General features: G+C 47.9%; 1 protein-coding gene across 1 annotated transcript; it reads left to right on the top strand.

Annotated features, from left to right (window-relative positions):
• Positions 1 to 2104: 2104 nt before the first annotated feature.
• FAM83A (family with sequence similarity 83 member A) lies at positions 2105 to 14962 on the top strand (the record flags this gene model as incomplete). Its single annotated transcript, XM_084260466.1, has 4 exons — positions 2105 to 2680; positions 5471 to 5638; positions 7113 to 7237; positions 14416 to 14962. The coding sequence occupies 4 exons, from the start codon at positions 2105 to 2107 to the stop codon at positions 14960 to 14962; spliced, it is 1416 nt and encodes a 471-aa protein (XP_084116592.1).
• Positions 14963 to 16248: the final 1286 nt, after the last annotated feature.

Here is a 16248-nt window from a genome sequence, read left to right as displayed (position 1 = left end):
GACTTTTCGTCCGGCTGTTCTAGCGGGCTCCCCGCCGAAGTGTGCCCCGCGGTGATCGCGTGGAGGCTGAGAGTCCTGTGTGGGACCCCACAGTGAATGAGTGGGGCCCTGTGGAGATGGGGTGTGACTGTGAGCTCTGGGGTGATGCTGTGGGATCCCGTAGTGGCTGTGCAAGAGCTGGGAGGCACCATGTGGGACCCTAAGTGACAATGGGAGCTCCCTGGGGTGACAGTGTGAAGCCCCATGATGACAACCTTGGGTGGCCTGTGTAGGACCCTGCTGGGACCATGTGGGGCCCAGGGTGCTTGTGTGCTTGTGTGGCACATTGGGGTGGCTGCGTGGGACGTTAGGTAACCGTGTGGGACCCAAGGTGACAGCACTGGCCCTGGCTGGGTTCGGGGGGCACCGCCCTGCTGGGCACTGGGAGGCCCTGATCAGCCTTGACAGGGCGCAATCTTGCATGTCAGGTTAATTAAGCAGCATCATTTTCGGCATAATTGCGCAGAACAGGTCAGTAGATAATTAGTGACTTTTGGCCGCGTCTGACAGCTGCAGGCGGATGTTGGGGGCGGGGGTGGGACGGGATAGTTTTTAAGATCACAGGAGGAGCTTGGGGATGGGCCCCGTCACCACCTCTCCTTGGCCCTCAGGTGGGTGTTTCCTGCCTTCCATGGCTGTGGGATTAAAATCTGAGCCCGTTCATACCCTTTTTTCATATATAAAAATATATATATATATATGTTTGTGACATACTTGTGTATAGTTACTTTTTTTCTCCCATAAGGCATCTGACATAGGCACAGACAGCAACTGGGAAGCTACTCTGGAAGAACTGGGCCTGTGTCACTCTGAGTGCCTCTGAAGATATCCGTGCTCCTGTGTGTTGGTCAGAGAGGCAGGACCCTTTTCCTGCTCTGACATGCCCTCAGCAGTCTGTATCCCAGTGCAAGAGCCCAGCCTGGTGTGTGCCCTTGATCCTGCACTCCCCTCCAGAGCCGTGGCACGCCGTTTCACAGACACAGAGGTGCGCAGGACGAGGGCAAACCCAACCTGCGTGAGAAAACTGTGTCACACGTGCCTCTGTGGAAAAGCATGAACATAGGTATTTATGGTGTACCTCAGGCAGGGTGCCTTCCCACCCTGCCTCTCCTCGTCCCCGTGCAGTCATACCAGTCGGCCTGGCTCCCCGAGGCACTGCGCCTCTCACCCCGCTGCGAACCTGCACCTCCGTCCTGCTAATGACACAGCAACCCAGCTGCCACGGGAACAACGTGACTCCAGAAGCTGCAGCCTGGAAAAAAAAAAGAAAAAAAAAAAAAAAAAAAGAAGCCAACCAGCCCTAAATGTGCACAATCAAGTGATGAGTGTTTGTATTTCTGATGCTTTCAGGCCAGCTCACAACCCTCCCTCCACAAAACATTCAGGATGTTTGGGAAGGGGTATTTTTCTTTTAATAGGATGGCGTAGTCACAAAGCTTTAAAGAAATAAACGAGTGAATCGTCCATGGTAATAGCAACATACTGTGAATCGGGCACAGTGACGAAGTTCAAGTCTATTTTTAAGCCTGCCTGGCAGCATGTAGGTGCAGACAAGTGTCCATGATCCTTTCTGCTGTTCAGAAGCTGTGGACATGGCTGATGTCTCTGTCCCAGTTCAGAGTTGGTTTTGCTCCCTAACAAATACTATGGGAAGACAGAGAAGCCTCAAGCTGTTTTGAAGATTGTGCAACAATGCTTGGGAGCCTACCTGCTTTTGCTTGAGAGCTTTCCTCGCTCACATTTCACAGGATGCAACAGGAAGGGAAATACAACCGAATCCAAATCGGAATTGGACAGCCCTGGTAATTGGACTCAAATCCTTCGTATGCCCCGGGGCTGAGGTGGGTCCCTCTCAGATAAGCAATCTAATCGGCTTTGTACTTGTGTCTCATCTGGAACCCGATTGTTGCCGAAGCACACCACCACCACCTGAGAAGCAAGCTTCAGGTTTTTTTGAAGATAATTGTACCGACGAAATCAGGGAGTGTGAATTTGCCTGAGGTAATAAGATCTCTTTATTTTTATTCATAGTTAATTCCCTCGGCAGAGGCGATTTCACGCCAGAATGCAGTCTCCAAACAAGAAGGATGATTGCGCTGCCTGCGCCGCGCATATGCATGGTGCCTGCCCTGCAGATCTCCTGCTCCGACAGAGAGCCATGAGCCACTCCAGACACATGGGCAAAATAAGGAAGAGGCTGGAGGACATCAAGAACCAGTCTCCAAAGTTGACAAAAGCGGATTTCAGCCACAACGAAAGCATAAGGTTGGCCACCGATGCCTTCCTGGATGGTGGGACAGAATCTTACCTGGAAACTTTAAGCAAAGAGGGTGAAGTGGATTTCCTCTCCTCCGTGGAAGCTCAGTACATCAAGGATAACGCCAGGGAGTCCTATTATGCGCAGGACTCCCCGGCTGCCGACGGGGCGGCTGCACCAAAGCAGAACGATGCCGGGTCACTTGCTTCAGGGACCTACTTCCCCACCATCTCTGACAGCAGCGAGCCAGCTCTGCTGCACACATGGATTACAGCAGACAAGCCCTATTTAAAGGAAAAATCCACCGCCACTGTGTATTTCCAAACAGAGAAGAACAGCAACATCAGAGACATCATACGCCGGTACATCAACAAGACCACTCAGGTATGGGGAGAGAATTGTTGTTCCCTCTGCACTTGGTTGTCTTCCTGCTCTTAAAAAGATCAGGTAAAAGCACTGTTTGGTCTGAGCCAGCCTTGGGTGTTGCAGTGTAGCTTTGCTCTAGAAAGTGGCTGTAAGAAGCCTGTTGTGGAACACAGGCAGTGCCGACAACTTTTTATACTGGGGACACTCAAAAAAAAAGCCTTCCATCTTCCTTTAAACTCCCATTAAGCTGGAGGAGCAAGTGTGCTGTAGAAAGGGGAGCTGGGCTCTGTCCCTTCTTGTGCATCACCAGCAGGATGGTTTGTTCTGTTCAGATCATTGCACTGATAATAAGAATTAAGCTAAACTGAGCTCTGAGCCACTGGCACTTGATGCAGGGGATTAAGTGGGGGATGTGGGTGAAGGAGAGCCTGAAGAAAGGCGTGTGTGCCTGGTGTGCCAACAGCCATCCCCAGGGGAAGGACATTATTCTGAAAAAAAGACCTTTTGTGCCTAATACTTTGTCAGTGTCACTTAAAATGTCACGTGGGCTCCATACGGAGAGTCTGCACTGTAACGTGGCACATGGGAAAGGGATGATGCCCTTGACAAGTGACAGTGGGGGTTGCTGCTGAGAGGTGCCAGCCACATGCCAGGCTGCCCACACACTGGGAAACCAGAAGCCAAGCAGCTGGAGGGGGACAAAACGCCTGTGTCGTGTGTGTGTTCTGGCAGCTCTCCTGTTTTCCTGGGGGAGGGAGGAATATTTTGCATCCATCATCTGAGCGCGTTCCCCTTGCATAAACTTGAGGCGCCACTGGCAGTTTCGCAGGGGAACAGACCCAGGCTGTGGAGCCTGCTGGAGTCAGACTTTCACTTCATTGTTCTGCAACGGCAAGCGCTGGGTCTGATCACACTGAGTGTAATGGCAGGGGAGAAGCATCCACGCTGGTAACTGCCCTGTCTCAGACTACGAGTGCTCAGCACATCAAGGGAATCATAGATCAGTCGTTCTCAGTTGTCAGCATCAGAAAGATACGGTAGCAGAAGAAACATCTCTGGAATAATAACATCAAGCGTCAGGTAAACTGTCGACCCAGGCCAGTTTCATATCCCAGGAGGAAAAAATGGGAAGGGGAAAAAATGGGAAATGTCATATAAATCCATGGGTCACCCGACCTTCTTAACGATCTAATTTACACTGCAAGAGCCTGCTGGAGCAACACTTATTCACAGTATAACTTTGCTTTTGAGTACAGTTTTTCAGTGGCAGCATTTATTAAATACTGTCTGAAGTGGATACATCCTGGATAGCCTAGAATTTGATGTATCCATTAATGACTTAACAGAATAAAGACTGTGTTTGTGGATGACACCAAACTGCAAAGGATTGGTGAGCACTAATGTCATCTTAACACACCAGTGGAATAGGCATGAATCACAAAATGAAACCCAGGCAGGTAGAAGCAAGAAGCACTGTGGGGAAGAGGAAAGCCAGGAGCAGAAACACCAGCAGTGCTAGGGCAGTCTGGAGCTGCGGTGAGGTTGGACGCAGTATTGCGCCGGTTAAAAAGACCAGATGAGTTAACAATAAATGTGGATGTGAGGCATCTGACATAACTGTGCCACTTCCCCAGCACTGGCAAGGCCCTTTCTGAAGCAGCATGCTCTGGCAGCAGGAGGGAGGTGTGGGATCCACACTGCTCCACGGATTACTTGGCTTGCCTGAGCAGGGTGCTGGCCGCACAGGATGTGCTGGGTCTTGTAGGATTTCCTTGTGGGGGCGAAGGGAGTGAGCTGGCTGGCAGGTGTGGGCACAGGCTTTGGAGTAACATTCAGTGCAGGTTGGAAGCAATTAGTAAAACAGATCAGCAGAGATACTGTAAAGTTTGTGTTGATTGAAGATGATATCCTGTGAGTGAATTACCAAGGGTTCCCTTTCTAGTCAGTGGAGAAATCGGCACCTTCTGAAGTCAGGTATTAGCTGAGGCTCGTTGCCCTGGGGAAATGACCCTTTCCAAGGACAATAGCAGACACCTGTGAAGACCAACACCAATGCTGAGCCTAGGGGCTAGAGTGTGGAAGTGGTTTTATATCACATTTACAGTTCCCTCCCTCCATGCTGGCTGGAGCCTGAGGATTTAAGTAGCTATTGGGGCTTTTATGCCAAGCCCTGAGACTTTTACACACTGTCCTGCGGGCTGTGAATGGGGAAGCAGGGATGTGTGGTTAAATTGAAACACTTAAGTTTATAAATCATTATTTAAAAAAAAAAAAAAAAAGAAAAGAAAAATAAGCTGTTGTAGCTCCCAAAGACAGAGGGAGGTCTTAAAACTAGGACCATTCCAGGGGTAAGTCGTAACAGGGAAAAAGCGTCATCCAGTGGTTCTTGCTAAATGATGTGACTTACAGAAGCTAGTCAGCCATTTGGCAAGGGCTACCCTCTCTTATTTCAGCCACATCCTTATTATTCTCCAATTAGTGCATCAATATATTTCCTAGTGCTGAAATACCACCTACAAATTCATGGGTCATCTTGTGTTTTATGATCGAAATAGCTTAACTGAAGCGCGTACGTTGTGTGTTATATTGGCTTTGTATGAGCAACAAGAACCAAGGTGTCTCATCGATTGAGTGATTCAGACACTTCGGGATAAACCCAGAAAGAATATTCACATGTATCTCTGAAGATTTGTGTTTATTGGATTATTATTTTTTTCCCCAAATAAATAATGTACATTTCAGTGGCCTCACAGGCAACCTTACCTTAATGTGAACTGACTCTGCTACTGCCTCTGCTTTTCTCCCCAGGTGCTAGCTATCGTGATGGATGTGTTCACAGACACTGAGATTCTTTGTGACCTCCTGGAGGCAGCCAACAAGCGCATGGTGTTTGTCTACCTGTTGCTCGATCATGGCAATATAAATCTCTTCTCGGAGATGTGTGACAAGTTGCAGATTGCTGAGGAGCTCTTCAAGGTACTGTGAAGCTCTCAGGCTTAGAATTGTCTGCCTAATGCAAGGCACTCTGAGCTAGAAGCATAGTTATGCTGGGGTCAGTCCACCTTGTAATTAAAAGGGAACAAGAGATCTCTAGAGGTAGCATTAACGCATCTAATTCCCCTCTGAAGATGACTGCATTTTTCCATGGATTTTATGAGAAGTTGAGGCATTTCTATTAGCTCCTTAGATGAAACTGATCTGGGCTTGAAGTCTTACCACAGAGATGGGTCTCCTAGCAAAGGTGTGTAACATAAACATTACAACTGCTTGTTTTTAATAACACACTACAGCAGCTGTAGTCTGGCAGCCACAGGTAACAGGCACACAAAACTCTTGCGTGCGATACCTTGGTTGCACCAGGTGGTTTCTGATAAACCCGTGTTGTTAAAGCTGCGTTCTCATTGGGCTGGCTGCTGGCTTAGGCCACCTTCACCTCCACCAGAGGGAACTGATCTTAAAAATAACCTCCCAGGGACTATTGCAGTTGTTGCTTGAGACGCCGGAAGGCACCTGTGGCACCTTCTTCGGCATGGCTGATACCACAGAGGCAACAGCCTTCTGGAACAGCAGCTAGAGGGCAGGCAGGAGACCCGAGGGCATCTTACGTGTGCCAGACACCCGTGTTCAGCATCTGAATTCCATCCCTAACTTGCAGAAACCCTGAAATGAATCAAATGTGCTCATGTTTGGAAGCCCCCACTCCTTAGGAAGAACAAGCCTTTGCTATTTGGTGTAAGTATGCTGCCACAAGACACAGCATACTTACAACAATGTGTGAGCTAAATCCTTGGGGAGCTCACTTACCAAGGCCTTGATTCTGAAAAGCATGTGCAGGAAGAGCAGGATCAGGTCTGGGTTCCTGGTCTGCCTTAAATGCACTTGCTGAGGTGCAAGGATGATGAAGAGCATCACATGGGTCAGACTGACCTCCTTCCTGACACCTGTACTTGCATCTGATCCTGCAGGATGGCATTTGTCTGGGCACCTCTTGCAAGGTGGGTTGGAAGAGCAGGGGCTTTTCCCTGCTGTGCTGTGCCACAGCCAGCGTAAAACACGAGAGCTCGGAGCTAGAGCGGATTGTTGCTGGGGTGTGAGCAGAGGTGACAGAGTTCTCAGCTATGGACAGGTCTTGTGCTCATTTCAGTGGGTGTAGCACTGGTTGTCATTGCACAGCACAGCTCATCAGTGTGAATTCCCATGCGGATTTATATGCCCATTGAAACAAGTAACGCTGTGGAGGGGGAGAGAGCTTAGCTAGGTTTCTTCTAGCCCCAAACCTTCAGAGAAAACATTGGAGAGGCCATAAAGAAATCATAACAGACAGTGGGGAAGCAAAGAGGTACAGGCAGTGGCAGAAGGGCCCTTTTCTTCTGAATTTTATTTTGTTTTAAAGCAAAGAGTTGACTATGGGGGGGTGTTTTCTCTCTCTTTTTTTTTTTTCCCTTTACAGAATATTTCAGTCCGCAGTGTTACTGGAGAGGTTTACTGTGCCAAATCAGGCAAGAAATTTTCAGGACAAATACAAGAAAAATTTCTTATCTCTGACTGGAGATATGTGCTTTCTGGATCTTACAGGTGAGATAAACAATTGCAGTTCATGTCTAAGTGCTCTTTTATGATTTTTAATATTACTTCACAAAGAAGTGACATTGAAATTTTTGTACTGGTGAGCTTTTTTGACCAAAAACCTTCCATGTTTCCAAATATGTGACATTTTTTCAGTAGTCCACTTAACTTGCTTTAAAGCTGATTCCAGTTCTTTATGTAGCGTTGTTGTTTGATTTCAGTGTTCAGAAACTCATGTAAGCAACTTTCCTGGTACAGCCCTGGAGCAGAACTAGAAATATGTATTGCTTAATATTATGTTTTCCTCATTGTTTGGTTCGTCAGATACTGTGATCATGAGACATGATACCTTTCCATCTCCCTTGGGATCCCTTAATGCAGCTTATGTCACTCAGCTTATCTGAAGATTCGTTCTTTGTGTGACAAGTTTAGTGATTAAAGGGAAAACAGAAATACTTCAGAGACTTGGTGTTTGTTCTTGTGTTTCATTATCAGGTAGGCACTATGCCTCTGTGTGACTGTTGTACCTTGCCTTTTGCCTTTTTCTCTGTGTGTGTGAGCTGAGTCTGTAACTCTCCACTTTTGTGCTGCTATAATTCTTTCAGGTAGAGGATGTAGCATCTCAGCAACCAGGTTTTTAATTAAGATCCAAGATCCTCAGGTCAGGGTGTTTCAGGAGACTCTGAGCTTGCATCAAGTAAAGTCCCTCCCCTCGTGGCTTCACAAATGACCAAAGTTGTCCTAGAAATCCAGGCACAGAAAAGACAAGAGAAAAAAATTACAGAGGAGATTATCTCATTAAAAGATGAGATTGTTTTATGATTTGGAGGCTTAAATACATCTAGTCTGATAAAACTGTGCCCCTAGGAACATTACATAACCAGAGTAAGGAAGGTAAAGGTGAATACGTGGAGTTAGAGAAGGCTGCAGGAGCTCAGCTGTCCACAGAAGCGGGCACCCAGTTTTTATTCTGTTTCCAAATGAACAACCAGGCAAAAAAAAAGGGTGAATACTCAGAGCATTTATTTCTTTATTGGCCACTTTGTGGTTTTCTTGTTGTTTAGGTCTTTTTTTAATCCCTCACCAAAGTGTGGAAATGCAACAGAGATTTATAGAGAGAGTAGAAGTGAAGGATATGTGAAAGAAGAGAAACAGAACAAGACCTATTTTCTTTAGTCAAGAGGATTCCATTTAGCTTCTCTTTTCAATCCTAAAAAGAAGAAAACCCTTGAAGTCCTGAGCAGAGTCACTTCTGTCATTCCCTACTGCTGCTGCAGTATCTTCTAACCTCAGGAGCTTTGTCATAGTCCCCTATACAGCAAGCAAACAGAGAGAGTGGTGAGAAACCAACCTGTACACTATTCAGCGTGCTCATCCCGTTTGCAGACTCACAAGGGGTTTATCTGGCTATCACTGTGTGGCATTTCTTCAGGCTTGCTGGCTCTCACTCTGTTCATCTGAAAGTTTTCTGTTATCCCTGAGTCTTATCCACCAGCCTCTGCAGGTATAACCAGGAATGGTGTTAAGTTAAATGAACTCAAACTCTTCTTTTAATTTCTTTGCATTTTCAAACAATGCACTTGTTTGAATTCAAAGTGGAAGAGACCTTAAAACTAATACACAAGATCTTAAAATTGATAGAAGAGTGAATTTCACTGAAGTGCTGTGCTCTGCATGACTTTGTATATAGCATCTGGGGGAACAGGCTGAGGAAGTAACAGCTCTTCCAGACATACTGCTCTAAAAGGGACAACAGGCTGAGGAAGTAACAGCCCTTCCAGACATACTGCTCTAAAAGGGACCCTGGCTCTCTGCTCTAAAAGGGACCCTGGGTCACTGCTTCTACCCAGAGCGTTTGGGGACAAAATATATTTGCCTGATGTACGACTAAGGGGACTGAATCCAGCAACTAGTTAGAGGCGAAGGAATCACCACCGAGTCTGTGGCACCTCCTGCTCTGGAGTGACTCTAAAAAAACATGTTAAAAAGCTATTGCTCTGGTCAGTGTGGATAAGTGTGGTCCTGCCACACAGGGCAGGCTGGAGCTGAGCAGGTTATCCCACCAGCAGGTGTAGGTTAATCCAAATGTGAGCTGAAGAAAACCAGTCCTTCCATTTCAGCTGAAATGCTGCATGTTACAGGAGCGCTGCAAACACAAAGGATGAGAGCACCCCAGTGAACTGCAGCTGCAGGAATGCAGAGGGTACACTCAGGAAAAAACGAGTCCAGTGCAGGTGTCGGCTGGACAGGAGAGGTGGGTTTTGATTCAGACAATCATAAGTGAAAGGATCCAGAACAGGCCATAGGTCTTGGGACAAAGCCCTGGAAAGATGGCTGGGAAGTGTCTATTAATGGCTGAGTTTGTGATACAGCTCTGGCCTGAAGCTAGGCAGTGCTGTGTGCCTCCTCTTCTTTATGATGTGTTTCACTCAGAGGCCTGCAAGAAAAAGTATCACCCTGTGACAATAACAGACTTTGCTGAGCCTTTCCCAAAAGAGCACTCAGAATTATAATCTCAGGAGCGAACCAGGGCCCAAAACCTAAGAGAGCAAAGCCAAGGAAAACCTGTCTTTTTTGTCAAGTTCTGCTTTGTTCTTCAGCAAAGTGCACAGAATGTAAATTGTGGTGACTCACTACATGAAGTCCACAAATGTTTGTCTAAAATCATGCCCATGTCACTGTGTTACCTAACAGCTGACCCAGTTGCCATGAGTCCATGGAGAGTCTTTGGACTATTAACTGGAGCCAACTTTCTCTGCTTTGAAGGGTTACAGATAAGATCGATGAGGCACAAATGAATATCCGTCAGTCAGGTACTCCAGGAAGTTACATGTGGGAGTAAATTATCAAAATTGGGCCCAACAGTTTTTCCTCTGGTTTTGCTGGGCTTTTAAAACTCACTTACAAATGTAATTGGGTTTTATTTCTCTCTTAAGTTTTCATTTATAAATTAGATATATATCTCTAGCACATAAAATACCACCTGCCACTCCACACCTCAGCCCTTTCACCAGTTTGTAACCTTCAGTGCACGTATCCCAGGCTGATTGCGTGTGGGTTTTGTACTTGTTCCTGGCTTGTTGTCTCCCTAACAGTCAGACAGAGGACATGCAAAGGTTTTGAGAGTTCTTCTGGAGTCCATAGATGACAGTTTTCTGGCTCAGGTATTGGACAGACCAACCAGAGGCGATGCGCTGCTGGACCTGGTGCTCACCAACGTGCGGGGGATCGTTAAAGGTGTTAAGATTGGAGACAGCCTGGGCTGCAGTGACCATGCCCTGGTTGAGTTTGTAATCTCAAGGAATGTGGGCCTGGCAGAGTGGGATCAGGACCCTGAACTTTAGGAGAGCAAACTTCTGGCTGTTTAAGGAATTGTTGGCTGAGATCTCCTGGGATGTGGTCCTTAGAGACAGAAATGTTGAGGACAGCTGGCTAATCTTTAAGGATGCCTTTCTGAGAGCTGAAAGACTCTCTATCCCTCTGAATAAGAAAGTGGGCAGGAGGGGCAGGAAACCAGCATGGCTAGGCAAGGACCTGCTGGTCAAACTGAGGGAAAAGAAAGGCAGGTACAAGCTGTGGAAACAAGGGTGTGTCACCTGGAAAGAATACAGGGATGCTGTTCAGACTTGCAGAGATGGGATGAGGAAAGTCAAGGCACAGATGGAACTGAACTTGGAGAGGGATGTTAAAAACAACAAGAAGGGATTTTACAGGTACACTGGCCAGAAGAGACAGGCCAAAGAGAGCGTACTCCCTTTGGTAAACAAGGAAGTAGAACTGGCTGCAGCTGATGAGGAGAAGGCTGGGGTACTGAATGAGTTCTTTGTCTCGGTCTTCTCTGGCAGCCAGGATTCTCATAATTCTCAAATCCCAGAACCTTGCATCCCTGGACCTCTAGGTGGGAACTGGGGGAGTAAATCTCCCCGCACTGTAAGGGCAGAGCAAGTCCGAGACCGCCTCATGAGACTGAATGTCTACAAGCCTATGGGGCCGGATGACATGCATCCCAGGGTCCTGAAGGAGCTGCTGATGTGGTTGCCGAGCCGCTCTCCATCATATTTGAAAAGTCGTGGCTGTCAGGAGAGGTCCCTGGGGACTGGAAAAAAGGTCACGTCACTCCCATTTATAAAAAAGGGAACAAGGAAGACCCAGGGAATTACAGGCCGGTGAGCCTCACCTCTGTGCCTGGGAAGATCATGGAACAGATCCTCCTGGACGACATGTTGGAGCACATGAGGGAAGAGCATGTGATCCGGGACAGCCAGCACGGCTTCACCAAGGGAAGGTCGTGCCTCACCAATCTGGTGACCTTCTATGATGGAGTGACAGCATCGGGGGATAAAGGGAAGGCGACCGATGTCATCTACTTGGACTTGTGCAAGGCCTTTGACACAGTCCCCCACCACATCCTTATCTCTAAATTGGAGAGAAGTGGATTTGATGGGTGGACCATCCACTGGATAAGAAACTGGTTAACAGACCGTAGCCAAAGGGTGGTGGTCAATGGGTCTATGTCCAGGTGGAGGCCGGTGACAAGCGGGGTCCCCCAGGGGTCTGTCTTGGGACCGGTGCTCTTTAACATCTTTATCAATGACATGGATGATGGAATTGAGTGCACCCTCAGCAAGTTTGCGGATGACACCAAGCTGAGTGGTGTGGTTGACACAATAGAAGGAAAGGAAGCCATCCAGAGGGATCTTGACAGGCTGGAAAGATGGGCCCGGGGGAACCTAATGAGGTTCAACACTGCCAAGTGTAAGGTGTTGCACTTGGGCCGGAAGAATCCCAGACACAGATACAGACTGGGAGAAGAGCTTCTTGAGAGTAGCCCTGCTGAGAAGGACTTGGGGATTGTGGTGGATGAGAAGCTTGACATGAGCCAGCAGTGTGCTCTTGCAGCTTGGAAGTCCAATGGTATCCTGGGCTCCATCAGGAGAGGAGTGGCCAGCAGGGACAGGGAGGTGATTGTCCCTCTCTACTCTGCCCTCGTGAGGCCCCATCTGGAGTACTGTGTCCAGATCTGGGAGCCCCAATACAGGAAAGATGTAGAACTGTTGGAGAGGGTTCAGAGGAGGCCATGAAGATGATTAGAGGGCTGGAGCACCTCCCCTATGAGGAGTGGCCGGGGGAGCTGGGCTTGTTCAGCCTGGAGAAGAGAAGGCTGCGGGGGGACCTCATTACAGCCTTCCAGTACCTGAAGGGAGCATACAAACAGAAGTGGTATCAGCTTTTTAAAAGGGTAGACAATAGCAGGACAAGGGGGAATGGATTAAAGCTAAAGGAGGGAAGGTTTAGATGAGATATTAGGGGGAAGTTTTTTACAGAGAGAGTGGTGAAGTGCTGGAACAGGCTGCCCAGGGAGGTGGTGGATGCCCCATCCCTGGAGGTGTTCAAGGCCAGGTTGGATGGGGCCCTGGGCAACCTTGTCTAGATCATGCCTGGAGGGTAGTGACCCTGCCTGTGGCAGGGGGTTGGAGCTCCATGATCCCTGGGGTCCCTTCCAACCCAGACCACTCTATGATTCTATGATTCTTAGTCAATAAAGGCAATGTTGAGCTAGCACAGCAGATGTTACCCACACAGTGGTAAACTGGCTTGCTGCACTGTTTACTTCAGGTCCCAGGGTTTTGTCCATACTTAGAATGATTTGAACACAGTGGATGAGATGTACCTGGATAACTTACCATTTATTTTCCTGTCCAACCATAAGATGTGCAGTGTATGTTGTAGGGTTGCCTGGAGGCATTGAACTAGTGATTTTTTTTTCACTCCTCCCCTTGCTCCTGAATCACCAGAATAAAACCCCTGCATGCCCCAAACCCAGCCCTCCTTAAGAATGCTCTGAGCGGGCAGATGTAAATTGTCTTTATTCCCCTCCTGTCAGCTGGGGCTGTCAGTTCCACTGCCTTTCACAGGAGTTTTGTCAAAACATGACAAGAGCAAGATTTGAAGTGCACACACACCTACAGCCAAACGTGGCTCTCAGCAATCCTTGTGCTAATCCAGCGTAGCTAATAGAGCCACGCAGGAATAACCTGGGCAGAGTTTTGCCAAGGCCTCGGGTTCAAATCCAAGGCCGCTCCTCCGCCTCTGCTGCGCCGCTTGAGGCCCGGTCGGCTCAGGGAGTAATTACGTTTCGTTCTCTCAACTGTGTTCATTCCAGCGATGCCGCCGCGGCTCAGACACGGCAGCCTGCACACCACAACCAGCCTGGCTTGTGGGTTTGTGAAAGAGGACACATTTCTGTTTGCCCAGTGGATCAGGGAAGCCCATAAAACCCGTTGAAAAGCTATGGGGTACCTAAGGGGTGTCTCTGGATTACCAGAATGACAACTACCGTGGTGTTTTTCCCTTAATTTATAGCAAAGTTGTACTTTTTATCTTTGGAAAGGAGGGTAGTAGGGAATATAATTTCATTTTTCTCTGAGGTGAAGAAAGTAAGCATGTCCACTGTGGCAGTTTATTTTGTGAGAGTGGGATGTGATGGGAAAAGTGGGTTCCATGGAATTACAGAATCACAGAATGATGGGTGTTGGCAGGGACCCTGGAAAGATCATCTAGTCCAATCCCCCTGCCAGAGCAGGATCACGTAGATTAGGTCACACAGGTACATGTCCAGGCGGGTTTGTATGTGTTTCTCTTGACCAATGAAGAAAAAACAGAGCAAAATGAAAACAAAGGGTGGTTATTTTTCGTCAGTCCTTCTAATGTCAGTTTTGAGTGGGTGAGAGCTGTGTCTTGCAGGGAAGGTGAAATTTCTGTATGTGCAGACAAGACGTGACAAGCCCTTAATTTAAGCATTCTGCAGGGCAGAGAGGTACCAAAAAGGGGGGATCTAAACTCCTTTCCACAGAACAGATGCCCAGACCTTGGGTGTTTTAGCTGACATTTAGCCCTGCCTGCGGTGGATCTGGATCACCACTCCCTTGAGGAGGTTGTATAACTTTACGGGGTTTCTTGAAGGTTTTAGAGGCAGCTGCAATAACAAAGTTTGATCCAAGTCAAAGAGCACTGATGTGAACTGACCTGAAATTCAACTGCCATCAACTGCAACACCATCTTCATCCCGTGTTTGGACAAGAAGCTTCAGCAATAAAACACATTTGCCTTTCGTGCCACCCCTGCGGGGATCTCCGGTTCCTACTGGCTGATGTTAACACTAACTCTTACCTTGTTTCTCCTTCCAGCTTCACATGGTTATGTGGCCAGGTTCACCGCAACCTCCTCTCCAAGTTCACAGGTCAAGTTGTGGAGCTGTTTGATGAAGAGTTCCGACACCTTTATGCGTTGTCCAAGCCAGTGAGGGGACCGAAGTCACCACCACGCACCATGCCCTTCCTGTTCAGTAAGAGCTGGGTCCCCCAGCGCAGCCTCCCCGACAGCAACGAGGGAAGTGCTAACACTCTTTCCGACCCCTTCAGCAGCCTCTCAGCTGGCAGCAACCACCAGAGCAAGCAACCCCCAAGAACTCTCATGTTCAGCAGCAACTTTGCCCCCCAGTCACCTCTCCATAGAGTTAATTCCTTCCACAGCTACGTCTCGTTCACACCCCCGCCACCGCAGAAGGCGATGCAGGCTGCCTACTACCAGCCGCACTACGTGGCCGATAACTCCGCAGTCCTGTACAACAACATGAACGTTTACAGACCTATGAGACTTAGACAAGAGGAACCGAACAGGACAGGGTTAAGCCCGCCCTGGAGATGCCTCCACAAAGCAAACCTGTTTGCATAATAACCACCTGGTTCTGAATTGCAGTAAATGCAGTGAGGACCTGTTTAGCAATCGCTTGTGTACTGATGAATATAGAAATTCGGTTTAATACAAAACGAGGATGATTTTGAGTCTCTTGTTTTGTTGCTTATGGATGTTTCATTTCCCTAATTAAAGAGCCAAGCCTGCTAACATGTAAACCTTGGGTGCATCACGATCCCAGGAAGAGCACATCTCAACAATGCTGCTCACTGCAGCGCTGCTGCTGCCTGTCATGGGCCCTCAGTAGCACGTTTGTGTCACAGGAGGTTTAGGAGGGTAACAGTTTTTCACATGGCCAGGCACCTGAATGTTTATTGCTGTGCATTTGATGTGCTTGCATAAGGAGACTGCAGAAGGCTGCTATTTACGTGCCAATCCGAGGTGATGCTGGCAGCAGCACTCTACCATCTTGCTGTCCTCGCACCTTTGTCTTGATTTAGGAGGAGTCCTGTGAGGCTGACGGGGAAGTGCAGTTTCTACTGCCGCGCTGTCCGCTGGAAGTGCTCAGCAAGGGTGTCCCTTCACAGGGCTTGTAGGAGGGGCCTGCTAACCAGGACAGGCACAGACTGGCAACACGGGGTACGGAGAACACTCAGCGACACCGGGGTGTTCCAGGATGCGCTGTTACGAACCGCCCGTCCCACCAGCTCAAAGCCATTTGCCTTGCTGCAGGTAACCTCTGCAGATCCAGACTGGAAAAAGCAGCTGAGTGAAGAACCAGAGTCCTACTAGTAACACACCAAGACTGAGTTCAAATCCCTTTAGAAATCCTCTCAGCGGTCATTTGGTTGACCATTAAGTTAGAGATAATGATGTTTTATTTCAGAGTTCTTCAAGGTTTCTAATTTTTAAAGAGAAAGCAGGTGTCTGCACTTCCTGTTGAATACAAGTTCAGCAGCAGCAAAGCAGCAAAGCTTTTTGCCAAATAATGCACGAAAATGAAGATTCTGTAACTCTAAAGCAAAAAATAGTAGGAAAAATCACAAAACAAAGGATTTCTGTCCAAATCCCCAAGATACCTAACAACAATTGATTTATCAGCGGATGTATTATTGTTTTAACACTGGCTTTATACGGTCTTTCACCTGACTCCAGCAGAACATTTGCACATCTGGTCCATTTTAGCCTGACTTCTCACCTGCTCAAAAAATAAAGGCATACAATTCAGTTCTTTAGGCTCTGGATGATGACAGGTGTATACAGCAGCACGGTCTCAGGTGAGTAAAGTTTCTCATCCTTTGAAGAGCGATCATCTCTGAAAACAC

The sequence above is a fragment of the Gallinula chloropus genome (genome assembly GCF_964237585.1).
Source record: "Gallinula chloropus genome assembly, chromosome: 2".
NCBI classification, from domain to species: Eukaryota; Metazoa; Chordata; class Aves; order Gruiformes; family Rallidae; genus Gallinula; species Gallinula chloropus.
This window is presented reverse-complemented; position numbering and strand designations above follow the sequence as displayed.